The sequence below is a fragment of the Chironomus tepperi genome, unplaced genomic scaffold (assembly GCF_022539635.2).
Source record: "Chironomus tepperi strain 1889 unplaced genomic scaffold, CSIRO-AGI_Ctep_v1 contig_7, whole genome shotgun sequence".
NCBI classification, from domain to species: domain Eukaryota; kingdom Metazoa; phylum Arthropoda; class Insecta; order Diptera; family Chironomidae; genus Chironomus; species Chironomus tepperi.
In genome coordinates this window covers 972,333-989,404 of record NW_027226129.1, presented here as the reverse complement: position 1 = coordinate 989,404, position 17,072 = coordinate 972,333, and the positions used below count along the sequence as shown (strand labels likewise).

Sequence of the window (17,072 nt, the reverse complement as noted above, 5' to 3'; positions counted from 1 at the left end):
GCTGAATCTCTCTTACACTCGACAAAAAATCATTATTATGAAGGCACTGATGTCGCATCGATTTTGGAATGCGGAAGTTGAAAAGTTGTTAAATTAATGACAAATTTTGGGAATGAAAATGAAGTTTTTTTTGTGTGCTTTGGAATTTCATTTTTATGGCTTGTGGCTGATAAGAATGTGGAGGAACGTCAAGTAAGGAAATTTTTGGAGGAATGTTGGTTAAGGCGCATTTGGGTTTTGAGAGGGATTTTGGGGGTTTTGAGGGGGATTTTGGGGTTTTGGTCTCGAAAAAGCCTAGAAAATTGAAGATTAATGTCTATTTTGTGGATAAGGATTGGGTTAGCCCTGACAAGCAACCCAGAGCCCCCCTGGAGCAGTCCAACAAGCTATGCTGAATAATAAGTACTAAATTCCCAAAAATTGCCAGATTAAGGACACCAAGGTGGCCTACGAGTGCTTACTAGACCCACAAAGTGTACAGCCATCTCCAGACCATCCATATCCACGACAGTCAGCTCACCCACACTCCCTACTCAAGCATGTAAGTCACCAAATGAATAAAAATTGATGAAATCAAATCAAAACGACGCAGCAGTTCCAATTTTTTATGCACAACATAATGAAAATAAATTTTTAATACACAAATTTTCCTTCTTTTTCTGCAATTTTCTTCAAGTAGAACATTGGGAATGATGCAGCAAGTCTTGAACGATACTGAATAAATTGTGGAAAATTTTACATTTTTGGAAGTATTTTAAAAAGACTTTGTGAGCTTAAAAGTGGGGAATTTAAATTGTGGAAGTTAATTAAGTTAATGTTTTGTGACTGTAATAAGGAGGAATTGAAAGGTAGTTGAAGATACTTATGGCATCAATATTTCTAAAGAATTTAAATCGTCACTTTAAAAATTCAATTTTAAATCATAGTTTTAGAATTTAGTTTTGAAGCGTCGTTTTAAATTTTATTTTGAAGCGTCGCTTTAGAATTTATTTGCTTTTCCTTTTTTTAAATAAAGCTTATGTTTTAAATTGTCGCAATAATGATATAAAGCATCACTTTATGGTTAATTTAGAATCATAGCTTTATAAATTGACTTGAAGCGGTGATTTTAAATCAAATTTGAGGTTATATTTCAGTATAAAAATTCACAGCAACGCTTCTAATTCAAGTATATCTCAATTCTGTAAAATCAAGCAATAAATTTCCAACGATCCCTCCTTAAAATTATTGGCAATTTAACACTTCATTCCATCATCCTTAAAATAAGCAATTTCATCCCCTCCCCCTCAGCTTCCCCCACTCTAATTATCTTCAAACAATCATTAAAGTCACCCCATCTTTTATTCCTTATTTCCATCGCATCTCGAAACTCTTTAGCCTTAATGCCTGAAGACATTAACCGAATGAAAAGCCTTTTGAAGCTTTTCCTTGTGAAAAATTCATTTCCCATTTTCCAATTTTCTTTTTTTACTCTCAAATGGAATGTAAACTCCGCACACATGTGTGTGTGCATGCACGCGGCTTAATGTCTCCTAATAACGGAATTTTTTTAACGATTTTTTGTGCGCTTTTATGATCTATGAAGCGTCGCCTCACAAATAAATGTCTGAAGAATTTTCATATAATTTAATTGGATTTGTTGTTGTTGTTGTTGTTGTTGGAACCAAGCAGTTCCGATCTTTATTATCTTAATCTTTTTCGGCTGGTCTTTGTCTTTATTTGCAGGCAGGCAAGGCACAAAGCACACAAAAAAGGATTCGATTGATGAGATTATTGGGAAATGATAGGAAATAATGGAAAGTCTTAGTTCTTTTGGCAATGGCATATTAGGAATCTATGCCTTGGCAATTGTCCCAAAAAGCATGCTGAATCTGTATTACTCAGAATTATCATTTACTAAACTGGAACAGATTTTTTGCCTTTTTTTGCCTTGATATCACTTTCGAGGCTTTGCTTTATTTTTATTGATTCTATGCAATATTAATGATGATGATGATGATGATGATGATGATAGTGGTGGATGTGGATGGTGTGCATGGTGAAACAGAGAACGGTTGGAAGTTGTGTTGAAGGAAAAAAAAACTTGAATTTTGAAGACAAACTTGATTTTAAAGTGATGCTTTAATTATAAAGTGATGCTTTAATTCTAAAGCAATGCTTTAATTCTAAAGCTATGCTTTGAAATTTGGATTATAAAACAATGCTTCAAATTTTGATTTATAAAGCGATGCTTTAAAGTGTGAATTCTAAAGCAATGGTTAAAATTTTGAATTTTGAAGCAATGCTTTTAATATGATAATTAATATATGAAGCGTCGCCTTAACCTCAACTGCCTCTAAAGCTCCACCTTCTACTTGACTATAAAGCACTGCTTAGATTACACATTTTATATCCTCAATTTCAATCCCATCCCAGCTTCACAATATCAAGGCACAATTCTCCATTCATTCATTCAATTCCTTATAGATAGGCACACACGAGAGAGAGTTTACATCCACAATAAGCAGCACAAAAAAGGAAGTAAATTACACGTGTCGTCATCATAATCAACAACCTGAAGAATGCCTTCCATTTTTTTTGTATAAATTTTTAATGTGAAGTAAATGATAAGAAAGTTTGCAGTAGCTTCATATTCAGCATAGCTGCTTTGTTCCTTATTTTTCCATCCTTTTTTCCTGAGCTTTTCAGTGAAATTTTTCACAAATTTTTCATCTCTTTTTTTTGACCCACAAAATGGGGTCCTTTTGTTAAGTAAGGCTGAATATTGATGGATTTTTAGTGATATTGATCCTGGATTGTGTGAGCTTATGAAGTTTTGTTAATGATAAGGTAGTTTTGATTGGGAATTTTTTAATGGATTTCTGATGAGAATGGAGCTTTTGTTGACTCAAATTAGACATTTTTTGATGAGTTTTTTTTGAGAATTTTGTGAAGAAAAATTGAAAAAATTGATTCCATTTTAGAAATTGAAAATTGGGATTGGATTCTGATGTGACGCTTTGAATTATGGAGATTATCAGGGAATTAAGGATACATCTAGATGCTAACTAGAGAGTTACCTGATGGAACAAAGTGACAAGACAGAAATGAGTAATAAAACAGAACTGAGCCACAATATGGAATTAAAGCTAAAGACAAAATTGAGTCTATTTGATACCAATCTGGAAACCATAATCCGAACAGTAGTTCGGATTTCTTAGATCAGAGTTGGCAAGTCTCCAATTTAGAATTGACAAGAGTCCGGACTCCCAAAAGTCCTACCAACTTTGGATTGGATTATAGTTTGAACTACGTAATCCGAACTGTATTTTGGACCTCTTTTCGAACTTTTACTCGGAAATTGTTCAGATTTCAAATTCAAACTTCAGATTTGGATTATTGTTCACGGTCCGAACTATAGTTCGGATTATGATTCGGATTACTGTTTGGATTATAGGTAGCTATCCACTGTTCGGATTACGGTTCAAACTACGTTCGAATTAATATTCGGATTAGAGTTCGGATTTTGGTTCGGATTGAGGCTTGAATTTACAATTTATATTAAGGTTCAAGACAGAACTGAATCACATTGCAGAATCGATTCAAAAAACAAAATAAAGCCACAAAGTGGTATCGAATAACAAGATGGAGCTGAGTCTTAGGATCGCACCCAGTTACAAAACGGAAGCAATTAATGAGACAAAGCCATGACATTGGGCATCTTCTAGATCTCATTCTCAGTTCCATTCCGTTTTAAAAATCCATCAAATTTTAATATCAAAAATTTCAACTAATTTTCGACTCATTCCTCTATTGTTCATCACCAACTTCCTTCCACAACCTCCCATTTCCTCCACTTTCTACACATACAAATTCCTCAAAAATTGTTCACTGAATCGAAACCAATTTTCATCTCAAAATCCAATCTTTATTCCATAAAATTCCTTTATTTTTAGTAGAAAATTCCTCACAATAAGCCATAACATCACATAACCGTAAGCATTTTTTCAATTTCCTCTGCTTTTTGTGCCATAAAGCAACAACAACAAGGCAAGCTTGTCTTTAATTACCCCTGAAGGGAATCACGAATGGAACTTAATGACAAAAAATAGAGAAAAAAATGGAAATGGAAATGGAAATGAAGCTTTAAAGGCTGAAATGGGAATTGTTATTGCTGGAACTGCTGCCTTTTTTGGGTCTCAAAAAGCTAGTCGAAGCCTTTATTTTGGCTGTGAAATAATTTGGTGGATTTTTAGGGTCGTTTAGAGCTTTAAGGCATACACGATTGTATGTTTGTTTGTTGTGGATGGAAAATTGAAAAAATTCTTTTTGGATCTGTTAGTTGTCTTGCCTTAAGGCTGTGCATTTAAGTATCATATTGAGGATTTCTGTTGTTTTTTTTTGTGGATTTAACATGCAAATTCATGCTTTTTTTGGTTGGAAATGAGCAATTTTGGATGTTATTAGACAGATCTGTGACTGAAATGAAGTCAGAGACAGTTTCGCCAAGTCAATATTGATGTTGATTCTCTGACAACACCAAGAATGCCCTTATTGGTCTATTTTGATTGCAAAAGATATTTTAGAATTCAATTCAAATCAGTAATTCAAACGATAATCCGAACAATAATCCGATCATTAATCCGACCATTAATCCGATCATTAATCCGAACGGTTATCCGAACGCCAATCCGAACACTAATCCGTTTTTTAAATAAAGATACGAATTTGAAAAATTCTTCGAAATTCCATCAACATATTCCACATCATTGTTGGTTTTTAGACACAACATCGCTCAATCATGACAAATTCTAGCCATAAATATTCTAATAAATCTCAATTAAACTACCCAAAAAAAAAAAAATAAAAAGCACACAAATTTTTCAAAACATTAATCGAGTTTCGTCAATAAAAGCTTCAAATTTAAAAAAAAGGAACAAAATTTTTCTGCATCTGGTTAACATTGTGAAGATGTAATCGAGATTCTGTGATTGATTATGATGGATTATAACGATTTACAGCATCTTTTTACTGTTTTTGTTGTTGTTGTTGACATTGACATGCTTAATGATTTCAAGTTCAATAGCAAATTTGTAATGTAATTTGTATGGATATCGTGAATAAATTGTGAATTTTTTTAAGGTTAAGCATGTTGACGAGTTGTTTGTATTTTGGATTTTTTTACTGATCGGATTATATTTCGGATTGTCGTTCGGATTGCCGTTCGATCTGTCATTCGGATTACACTTCAGACTGTCGTTCGGATAATAGTTTGTACTGTCGTTCAAATTACAGTTCGGACAATCGATCGGATTACAGTTCGAATTTGTTGATCGGATTACAGTTCGGACTGACATTCGGATTACTGTTCGGATTACTATTCAAACTTTTGTTCGGATTAAATTTTGTATTGTCATTTGGATTTCAATTCGGACTGTAGTTCGGATTAAAATTTGGACTAAGGTTCGGATTAAAATTCGGACTGTGGTTCGGATTAAAATTCGGACTGTCATTCAACAGTTAAGACAGTATTTCATAATCATGTTTGGACTGTCATTAGGATTGCAGTTTGGATTATTGTTCGAATTATAGTTCGGATTCTTCTCATTCGGATTACTGATTGGACTATTGTTCGGATTAAGAGAAAATTCAAAATTTCAAAACAGTTTGAAAATTCTTAAAATTGTAAAAACTTTTAAAATAAATTGAAGAAATTCTAGATATATGTAAAAATTGAAATATTTGAAAATTCAAGAAATTTATTTATTAAAAAAATATTAAACTATTTTAATTAACTTAAAAATTCTTTAAATTGTCTCCAAAACAATACCAAAACCTCAACAAAAAAGAAAGAAATCTTCTATTTTTCCCACAATTTTTCCCGATAAAATTCACCATAAAAACAAAAGAAATTTTTCCACCTTTTTTCAAATCAAAAACAAAGAACAAAAAAAGATAAAAAAAAACTTTTCCGATCCAAAAAAAAAGAAGTAAAAAAAAACTTTTTTTTTTGTTCTATTTCGTTTACCATTTTTAGTAAAGTCTTTATCCATATTAATTGAGTCGGTACCCTCGTGACTGTTGTATTGTCCGCGCTGTATTTTCCCGTCCTTATTAAAATTTTTCCTCGATTTTGCTTTGTTTTTCTCACAACAACAACAAAATAATTTTTTCACATACACATGTGCACAACTTTGCTGTCTTTTTTTACTCTCACGGACTCTCACAGTCAGTCAGTCAGTCAGTCACTAAGTTAAACTTTTTTTATATTTCACAACAATAACAACAAAAACAACAATTTTTTTTATTATATTTTCAGTACTTTTGGGATGGTTTTGACTCACGCTCGGTCGCGAGCAGCACGTAGCTCTACTCTACTATTTTTTATGTATGTATGGATTGTTAGGTGGATGCACTCAATTCTGAAGATTCTTTTTTATTGTATTTTATGAGCTTTAATTTATTAGTAATGAGATGAGACAAGCACTTAAGGGTGTTTTTAAGAGAAAGACAAGCGAGAATAATGGAAGGTTAAAAGATGGAGGTTGTTTGGTAAGATTCAATGACTTTCGATCGTGTTCTTTGGTTTATTGTGGATTTTTGGGGTTATCTGGGGAGTTTGACACTGTTTAATGAGCAAAATTAGCTTAGAACAACGAATAGAAAGCAAAAACTACTTTAGAACACAGTTAGAATACCAGGACTAACTTAGAACACTGATTTTAGAACAGGAATAACATAGAACACTGATTTTAGAACAAGACTAACTTAGAACACAATTTGAAGAACAAGACTAACTTAGAACACAATTTGAAGAACAAGACTAACTTAGAACACCAATTTGAAGAACAAGACTAACTTAGAACACAATTTGAAGAACAAGACTAACTTAGAACACTGAATTGAAGAACAGGACTAACTTAGAACACAATTTGAAGAACAAGACTAACTTAGAACACTGAATTGAAGAACAAGACTAACTTAGAACACTGAATTGAAGAACAGGACTAACTTAGAACACAATTTGAAGAACAGGACTAACTTAGAACACAATTTGAAGAACAAGACTAACTTAGAACACTGATTTGAAGAACAAGACTAACTTAGAACACCGAATTGAAGAACAAGACTAACTTAGAACACTGATTTTAAGAATAGGAATAGCTTAGAATAACCAAGACTAATATAACAAGCTGTTAGAAGATAAAATACAATCCAGAATTGAATGCACCCACCTAATATCTATTTTATTTATATTATTTTATGATTATTACGCTGTGACTTCTTTTTGTGCCTTTATATCATCTTCTTAATCTATATTCACTACTCTATGTTTATGTGCTGTGACTGTCTTCCTCTTTTTTATCATGACATGATTTTTTTATTTTCTTTTCAATTCATATCCATTGCATTTAACACAGTTGTAATAATAATAATAATGGAACTGGATGGATGTGATGTGAAGATGCCAAGTGGACACTTCATAATTGGATCGGGAACTGCACAATCTCTATGGATGATAAGGAAGAAAAAGTTGTAAAAGACCTGACTTTTTTTTGTTATTCACTCAACGTTGCTGTCCTTGAGGGAGGCAAGGCAGCAGTAAGCAACAACAACAAGTCAGGCGATAAAGAAAAATTTTTTCACAACTTTTTTTTTTATTTTTTAATTTTCTTCTTCTAGTTGTTCTGTGTGATGATGACTCGGAATTGTTTGTTGGGTCTTTTTTAGACTTTTTTGTGCTGAGGGTTTGTCTTTGTGGATGTTATGTAATTTAAAGACGGTTCTGCGGTTAAATTGTGAAAGCTGTTTCGATTGGCTTTGATGAGTTTTGAGTGAAAATTTCTCAATTTAACCCCGAGCAACACATGTGAAGAAGGATCTGACATGGAGCTTTTAAGGCTCCGGTAAATCTTTTTTTACTAATACCAAATGGAAGCAGCCTCCGCTCATGAACTGATCCGGGATAGCAAAATTTAGGGGGATTCTGAACTTAAGAGACGGAATTTAGGATATTTTAGGGTTAAATATGGATATGACTATCATTTGACCGATTTATTAATTTACTACACTAATGTTGTACCAATGACACTGTTTGGACACTTTTTGAATACCTAGACTAGCTCAGGACACTGTTTGAAGACCAAAACTAGCTTGGTTCACCCACCCATTGGTGCACAGTTACCGGTAGTACCGACTAGTTATAACACCTCGCCATTAAGGGTTCCCGATGTCGAGACCTAGCCGAATAGTCATTGGCAAGTAATGTTTGAAGTTTCCGAAGTTTTCAGGAAAAATTACTTGACTATTTTAAGTAGTCCGGGTCTTGGACCCGACATAGAGAGCCTTTTATGACAGTGTGATATACCAATCCCGTACTCAAATAGTCTCGGAGTCCAATTGAAGTCTTAGGTCCGAATTCAACGTAGTCCGACTCCATTTTTGTGCAGATTCCTGAATATTCTCTCCAAAATGGAGTCTTGGACTAAAAACTCCCAAAAAAAGCTACCAAATCTGACCAGACTTTGCCTGGGATTTAATCTGAGTCGTGAGTGAGAGTTGCCGATGTCGAGACTGTGACTTCCCGGATAGTCTTCTGGGAAGACGTCCGGGGTAGACTTCCCGGAGAGTTTCCGTCTCGGTCTCAGTCCAGGCTTTGGGAATTTGTCTAGACCGAGATTTTGAGCAGCCTTAGTCATTAGGGTCGTATAGCAGACACTCTACCCCACCCCTACTTATTCCCTTCCCTGCAACACATCCATTCATCATATCCAAAAAGCTTCTTAATTAATTTTTAACAATTTCCATTCATTAAAAATTCGCGCTTCCTTCACACTTCATCAACATTCACAAATGACAAACTTTAAGTCTCATTTTCTTTCCTTCCTTCCTTTTAAGCCTGCCACTCAGAACTGTAAAAACTCATAAGATGAATAAAAAATTTTACTTCCATTCGTTCCTATACACAATGATGTGTAAAGTGTCTCTGGCTTGCTGTTGACTTATTATTGTTATTGAGTGTGGATGTTATGTCATAGATTTAAAGTTTTTTTTTATAATTGTGTATGGATATAAAGTTAGTCCTTTATGCTGCATGTGTGGACATAGCATGGAAATGATAGTTTTGGGAGTTGTAAGCTTTAGATGACTAATTTTTGGGGAAACTTTTAGTTTTTTTGGGTGGGGGAAGTGTGATGGAATTGGAATTTGGAGAATTCGGATGAAAATTGCTAAAGTTGACGGAAAAATAGCAGAAATTGACATAAAAGTGTCCGTTAAATTTTTTCAAAATTCAAATTTTTTTTGACCGTTACTTTTTCCTCGTAACGTAAATTTTTATTTTAAAAGTTGAGTTCGAAATATTCGAATTTTTTGACAATCTAATGTCGAAATTCGACAGAAAACTGAAAAAAATTGACAAGAATCTGTCAGAATTTGGCACAAAAGTTTATGACATTTGCGGCAGTGGTCAGCATGGCTCTGACTTGAATTAAAACCGAATCCAGTAACAATTCAGAGTCATACCGACTTATGACTGGATTATTGATCAACTAACCGACTCATGCTATCCAGGAAGTCGACTCAAACCGACCCAAGAATCCCAAAACAACCCAAACTGCCCCTGCAACTACCTCAAGTCATCCCAACCCCCAAAAGCCATCCACAATCTAAATATACCACAACATAACCTCAAAATTCTTAATAAATGTCATTTAAATAGACAATCTAAAGCTATTACTTTCAACCCCCAGGCAAGTCATGCACTCTTTACATTTCTAATTACACTTCCTTACTCATATTTCATGAGTCAAAGACATTAAAAAATTCATGCATTGAGCAACATCCATTAACAATTTTTTTCGATTACACGACAGACGAAAAGTCTCATAAATTTTAAATCCATCCGCGACATTCAATGGGGAAGGTTTAGTGAGTAGTTTGTGAACTTCCTGGTGGGTAAGGGGGTGGGTTTGAGTTTTTGAACTTCCAGGTGGGTAAGGGCTGGTTTGGATTTTTTAAACTTCCAAGTGGGAATGGGCTGAGTTGGAAATTTTGAATAAAATTTCATAATTAAGGTAGTTTTGGGATTTATTTGAATTTTGAAACTTCCAGGTGGATGGAGGATGGGTTTAAATTTTCATCTTCCAGGTGTAGAGGGGCTGAGTTAAAATTTTTTGTGTAGAATTTTGAAATTTAGGGTTTTTGGGATCTAGTTGAATTTCTAAGCTTCCATGTGGGAAGGAAATGGGTTGGAATATTTTAACTTCCAGGTGGAGAGGGGCTGGATTGGAATTTTTGAACTTCCAGACAGATAGAGGATAGATTAAAATATTTGCATAACACCTCATAATTTAGAGGATTTTTGGAATTTGTTAGAATTTTAAAACTTCCAGGTGGGTATGGGAAGGGTTAGAATTTTCAAACTTCCAGATGGACAGGAGATGGGTTGGAATTTTAGAATAAAATGTCATAATTTTTGGGTTTTAGGAATTTGTTTGGAATTTAAACTTCCATGTGGATAGAGGTTAGATTTGAATTTTTGAACTTCCAGGTGGAAATAGGCTGGTTTGGAATTTTCGTGTAGAATATCATAATTTAAGTGATTTATCGAATAATTTTCAACTCCTAGGTGGGTAAGGGATAGGTTGGAATCTTCAAACTTCCAGGTGGTAAAGGGATTACCCCACCTCATGATTCTTCCCATGCACCCATTTAACTCCCTTCATTAAAAGTCTCATTTCCTCAATATTACACAAAATATCTAATACAAAATAACAGAATTTTCTTCTTATTTGAAGCTTTATTTCCAATTCCCACAGCATAGGAAAGAAAAACGTTCACTCAATAATTTACAGCATTTCCTCTTTCATTTTACAATCGTTTGAATGAAAAAAAAGTAAAAAAAATAATAAAAATAAGTACAAGCTTTTCATTTTCTTTTAACTTATTTCTCATTTACGAGTAGATTGTAAGAAATCAATCATCATCATCATTGGAACGTGCTTGAGAGAAGTAAAAAAATGAAAAAGTTGGCTAATAATTTAAGAAAATGTCATTGCGTTTCGAGATAAATAGCTTTTTTCTCTCGTTCTTTTATTGGGATGATGATAATGAGCTTTTTTTGGGGATGTGTTGATTGTTTTGAGGCGGCTTTTTGGGGGATTAAGCGAGGTGGGGGCGAGTTTTTTGAGAATTGAGGATGAATGTGATCTGAATTTGAGATATGGACCAATTTTTGCATTTTTTGGATAATTTTCTTCTAGTTTCTACAATTTTTGCTCCTATTTTCACCAATTTTTAGTATTTTAGTCACTTATGGCTGCTTTTATGGCAATTTCAACCGGATTCTTTGTCAAATTTTGTAAATTTTTCAGCCATTTTGCAATTTATAGTGAAATTTCTGTCAATTTTCGTCAAATTTATGTCAATTTTTGTCAGATTCTTGTCGAATTCCTTCAGTTTTCAGTTTTTTTTTTGGTCAATTTGATAACAATTTTTGCCAGATTTTTGGCACATTTTTCTTCCAATTTACGGTATTTTAGCAACTCACTAAATATTGACAATTAGTCAACAACAGAATCAACATCAGACACTATCCAAAATGCCCCATAAATCTCACCCCATGAGGCTGGATTGCCACTGAACTAACCCAGTGCAAAATTTATAAGAAATGCCGCAGTATTTCATATAAATACCTCCGATATCGCCTAGTTTCTCAGCCTAGGAACTAACCCACCTTATCTCCCCTTACCCCATCACATTACCATCAACCCCTCACCCCAAATCCACCTTAAATAAGTTCAAAATCCCACATTTCAATGTGAATAAATCCACAAAGACAAAACTTTTCAAAAACTTCACTGCACTCTTTCTTGAATTACTTGATTCACTCGAGAATTCCGTTTTTTTTTTTTTAATCTCAATCGAAACTAATTCAATTTACTTTCACAAATGATTCGATTTGGTTGCACAATTTGAAAGTTCTTTTGCTTCTCTTTTTTTTATTCTCAATTTTTCAACTTTACTTTGTTATAGGAAAAATTGAGAAAGAAGAAAAGAAAAAAAATTCAATGAATTTTCATAGAGAAAAAAATGAGAAGAAGAAAATTCAAGGAATGGGAACTGATTGGGGAATTTTTGATTTTGGTGAAAGTGGTGGAAAAGGTGGGATCGGCGAATAGGGTGAAAATGGTGGAGGTGGTTAAATTGTTGAAATTGGTCAAAGTGATGAGATTGGTGAGAGTGTTGAAACTATTGAAAATGGTAGGAATGGTGGAGATGATGAAAGTGGTGAATTTGGTGGAAATGGTGACATTAGTAAGAATGGTCATAGTGGTGGAAGTAGTAGGAGTCGTGGAAGTCGTCTGAATTGTGAGAGTGGTAGGAGTGGTGAAAATGGTGAAAATGGTGGAAGTGGTGAGCATGGTGAAAGTGGTAGAAATGTTAAGAATGATAGACATTGTTGGAATAGTGAAAATGGTGGAAATTTTTGGAATGGTGAGTTGGTGAAAATGGTGGAAAAGGTGAGAGTGGTGAAAATGTTCTTAATTTCATTTAAATTTCCTTTATTATTTTCTCCATTCAACAATTCTTCAAGTCTAAACACAGTCAAAGCATTCTTTCTTCTCACATGTCAGCAGAATTTGTGTTTTTTTTTTTTTTTGGCTTTACTTCTTGGCTTATATTGAGAGAATTATTAGTGATTTATGTGAAATTGATAGTCAACACAAAATTATTATTATTTTCTTTGAGCTTCTTTTTCTTATCTTTTTTTTTTTGTCTTGATTTAGGAGAATTTTCATGACTTTAATCGGTAATGAGAACGACTATTTTGGTTATTGTAAGGATTATTGATTTGTTTTTGAGAGGATTTTATTTGTGGAATGAGTTGTCAGGCAGAGGAAGTAGAATTGGAGCATTTTGAATATAAAAAGGCTGGTGCCAGATCTAAAGTGAATCTGACTCTTTGACTTGGTTTCGGATTCGGTTTTAAATCCGGTTTTAAAGACAAAGTGATCCAGTCTTGGTGTTAGAGTTGCTATAGATCTGACCTAGGAGAGATGAGAATGGTGAGAGAGGTGGAAGTGTTGGATATAGTGAGAGAGAGGTGGGAATGGTAAGAGTGGTAAGAAAGGTGAGATTGGTGGGAAATGTGATTGTAATGTGAATGGTCAGAGTAGTATAAATGATGGGAATGGTGAGAATGGTGAAAAAGTGGGAATAATGATAATGGTGAAAGTGGTGAGAGAGGTGAGATTGGTGCGAATGGTGAAAGAGATGGGAATGATGAGATTGGTGAGAGTGGTGAAAGTGGTGAGAGTGGTGAAATTGGTGAGAGTGGTGGGATAGGTGAAAATGGTGAGAATATTGAGAAGAGTGAAAGTGATGAGAGTGTTGAGTAGCCCTTCAAAATGCTTCAAAAAACCTCAAAATTGCTCAAAAATTTGTCGTATTTTTGCACTTTTAGATTCCAAATTCCCAAAATTTCTGACTACCCCGATCCATACCATAGTACCTACCCCTTGCTTTACCCAAAACATCATCCAAAAACCTTCCAACAATGCTTCCCAATTTCTCAGTATCAATCCACAAAGCAACCACAAAGATCATCAAAATTTTCCCATTTTCTGCCACAAAAACGCATTTCAAAATTTCACCACAAAACCATTCCAACAACAACAACAAACAACAGTAACCAGAGAGAAGTCATCAATACCAAAAAAAGATCCACGAACTCCTTCCATAAGTTCATTCACAAAATTCATTCAATTTTCTCACAAAAAAGCTCAAAAAAAAAAAAAAATTGAGAAAAAATTGAGAAAAAAAATGCACAAGAAGCACAAAAGAGACACGACGAAGGAACTGTGTCGCCTTTAAATCCACTGCTGCCACTTGTCACAAAAAAAAGAGAGAAAAATATCAAAATAATAAATTTTTTTTGCGTAATCATCGAAGCAATTTGCAGTTTTTTGTGAGAATTTTTAGGGATGGGAAGCTGATTTTTGGATATTTATGGACGGGTGGACGGGATGTTTTGAGCGGATTTGATATATGGGTAATAAAAATGATGATAAAATGTATTTTAAGGCAGTGAATTAGATAGGAATGAAGTTGGAATTTGGGGGGAATGAGAGGAACAATGGAGATTAGGAAATTAGGGGACAATGTGCTGGATGGGTGGGGGTGGGGGAATTGGACTTTGCGGAGATTCAATTTTGATGAATTTTATGATTTTTTTGGCAGTTCTGTCGGGGAAAATTGAGGAATTTTCTGGAAAATTGACGATTTTTGTGAAATTTTTGATTTTTTTTAATCAAATTTTGAAGGAAATTTCTGAAAATTTGGAAAATTTTGAGATTTTTTTGGCATTTTTGTTGAGAAAAAATGAAAAATTGTGATGGAAAATGCGAAATTGTTGAGTTGAAATTGATGATAATTGTCAGAATTTTCAACTTTTTTTGATAAAAAAAAATGGAATTTTAGTAGAAAATTGGCAGATTTTGAGCCGAAATTTAGAAAAGTTAATAGAATAATGGCAAATAACTGACAGATTGAAACAAATGGAAATCTGAAGGAAAATTGATTTTTTTAATAAAATTTTGACTTTTTTGGATAAAAATTTGCAAAAATTTGACGAATTTTGCAATTTTTTGTTGAATTTTTAAAGAATTTTGTGTATTTTTTGATGAATTTTCCAATTTTTTTGAAGAAAACTTTCAGAATTTTACAAAAATTTCAACTTTTTCCTATGAAAATTGTCAAAATTTTGAAATTTTTTGGTGAAAAATTGAAGAATTTTTGATGTTTTTGGTAAAAAGTTTAGCAATTTTGTGAAATTTTCGAACTTTTTTGAAGCAAATTTGGAGAATTTTAAGAAGTTTTCGATTATTTTGATTAAAAATTGAAGAATTTTGAGAAAGTTTTGGGTTTTAATAAGAAAAACATTTAAAATTTTACAAAATGTGAACTTTTTCTGATAAAAATTGTCAGAAATTTGCAAAATTTTGATGAAATTATTCAAAAATTTCGAATTTTGTTGACCAAAATGTTCCTAATTTTGATGAATTTTATCCAAATTTGAAGAATTTTTGACCATTTTTTTGATGAAATTTCTCAAAATTTGCCACAATTTTCCCAAAATCCATCCAAAAATTGCCAATTTCAGCCTCAAAATCTCAAAAACTCCAAAAAACCATTTAAAAATCTCAACCAAAAAAATCTCAAATAATTTTTTTTTATCAAAATATTCCCATAAGAAGAATCTCATATCCAAATCCAAAAAGGATATCATGACATATTCTCAAAGATAACATTAAAAAGGATGTCAAGTAAGGCTGAAGATTTATCATCAAAAGGAACTGATAATGCATGTGAAAGATGAGATCTTAATAAGTTTAAAAGCATCCGTTGGGAACAGAAGATAAAATGAGAGACAAAGGAAACTATTAGGCAGGCAGGCATAGATGTAGACAGACATAGACAGACATGGGTGCTACACAGAGGTCATGACATATAATTTACATAGTTATGGACACATGTGTGTGTTGGATGTAATGAATTTTTGTGGAGATTTTTGGGGGATTTGATGAGGGGATGGGTAAGGTGGGGTTGTATCTGGTTAGTTGGGGTGAAATTGAGAAATTTGCAATTTTTTTTATATTCGTAATTTTAGTAAAAATGTGAAATTTTTTGGAGAATTTTACAAATTTCTGAGATAAATTGGTCAACTTCTGAAAAGAACCAAGTCAACTTTTCGCACTTTTTCTCAAATTTCCTTTCAAAATTTGCTAATTTTCTGTTAAATTTTCCATTTTTTTCATCAAAAATCATCAATTTTCTTAACAAAACTGCCAAAATACCAATCAAATCTCCAATTAAATCTAAAAATTCCTTAATTTTTTTGAATTTTTGAAAAATTTAATCAAACGGTCAAAAATTCATCAAATTTGAATAAAATTCATTAATTTCAGAAACATTTTCTTCGACAAAATTCAAAATTATTGAAAATTTTTGAATAATTTCATCAAAATTTTGCAAATTTCTGACAATTTTTATCAGAAAATGCCTAAATTTTGCAAAATTTTGCATGTTTTTCTCATAAAAACTCAAAAATTTCTCAAAATTCTTCAATTTTTCATCAAAAAATTTCAAAATTTTAACAAATTTCAGCGAAAAAGTTGAAATTTTTATAAAAATCTTGAAAGTTTTCTTCAAAAAAATTGGAAAATTCTTAAAATTTAAATCAATTTCACCAAAAAATTCAAGAATTTCATTAAAAAACATTAAAACTTCCAAAAACTTATCAATTTTATGTTAAAATATTGCAAAATTCGTCAAAATTTCAAAAGTTTTCATTAAAAAGTCAAATTTTCTTCGAAAAAGTCGAAAAATTCCAAAAATTTTCCAAACTTTCATCAAAAAAATTCGAAAGTTTTTCAAATTTTCACAAATTTTCATTTAAAAAATTCAAAAAATTTTCCAATTTTCTACACAAATTCTTCAAAATTTTCCCAAAAATCCACAACAATTTTTACTCAAAACATTCGAAAATCAACCGCAATTCTATCACAACAGTCCCAAAATCAAGTCATATCCCGCCAAAAAAAAAAAAAAAAAATATCCACCAGATGTTCACAATTCACAATCAGTCCAACACATCCACACAAGCAGCACAATCAGCACCAACAACAACAACAACAAAAAATGTCTTAATTATTCATCACTAGACACCAACTAGATAATTCCTTGAATGTCCTCAACAACATGGTTGGATGGGGAAAAAAATGTGAAAAAAGTGGAAAATTTTTCTTTTTTTTCGAGAGTTTTCCTCTCCGACTGACTGAATTTTCCGACTTTTTCCATCACTTTTAGGAGTGGCAAGAAAAATTTGGCATGGAAATTTACGCACTTTTAACACTTTTTGGGGGATTTAGGCACAAAAGGAGCTTTTTTTGGATTTTTAAAATTTTCCGAATTTTCCGAATTTTCCGAATTTTCTTTTTTTAAAAAATAATTTTTTTTTTTTGATAATTTTTTCGTCTTAAAAAGTTTTTCTTATTTTTTTTGTGAATAATTTTTATATTTTTTTTATT

At 32.6% G+C, this 17,072-nt stretch overlaps 1 protein-coding gene across 4 annotated transcripts in view; it reads right to left on the bottom strand.

Moving 5' to 3' along the window:
- Ca-alpha1D (Ca[2+]-channel protein alpha[[1]] subunit D) overlaps nt 1–17,072 on the bottom strand; it is a 104,505-nt gene that overhangs the window by 77,246 nt on the left and 10,187 nt on the right. Inside the window, exons 1-2 of one of the 4 annotated variants that reach the window (XM_070652468.1) lie at nt 7,215–7,340; nt 6,008–6,356 (exon numbers count right to left, since the gene is read on the bottom strand). The exons of 1 other annotated variant lie outside the window; for it this stretch is intronic. In XM_070652468.1, coding sequence (XP_070508569.1) covers nt 6,008–6,032 — 25 coding nt within the window. In that variant the 5' untranslated portion in view covers nt 6,033–6,356; nt 7,215–7,340. Of the gene's footprint in view, nt 1–6,007; nt 6,357–7,214; nt 7,341–17,072 lie in introns of those variants that run through there. 2 more of the 4 variants (XM_070652461.1, XM_070652481.1) reach the window with 2 other exon arrangements.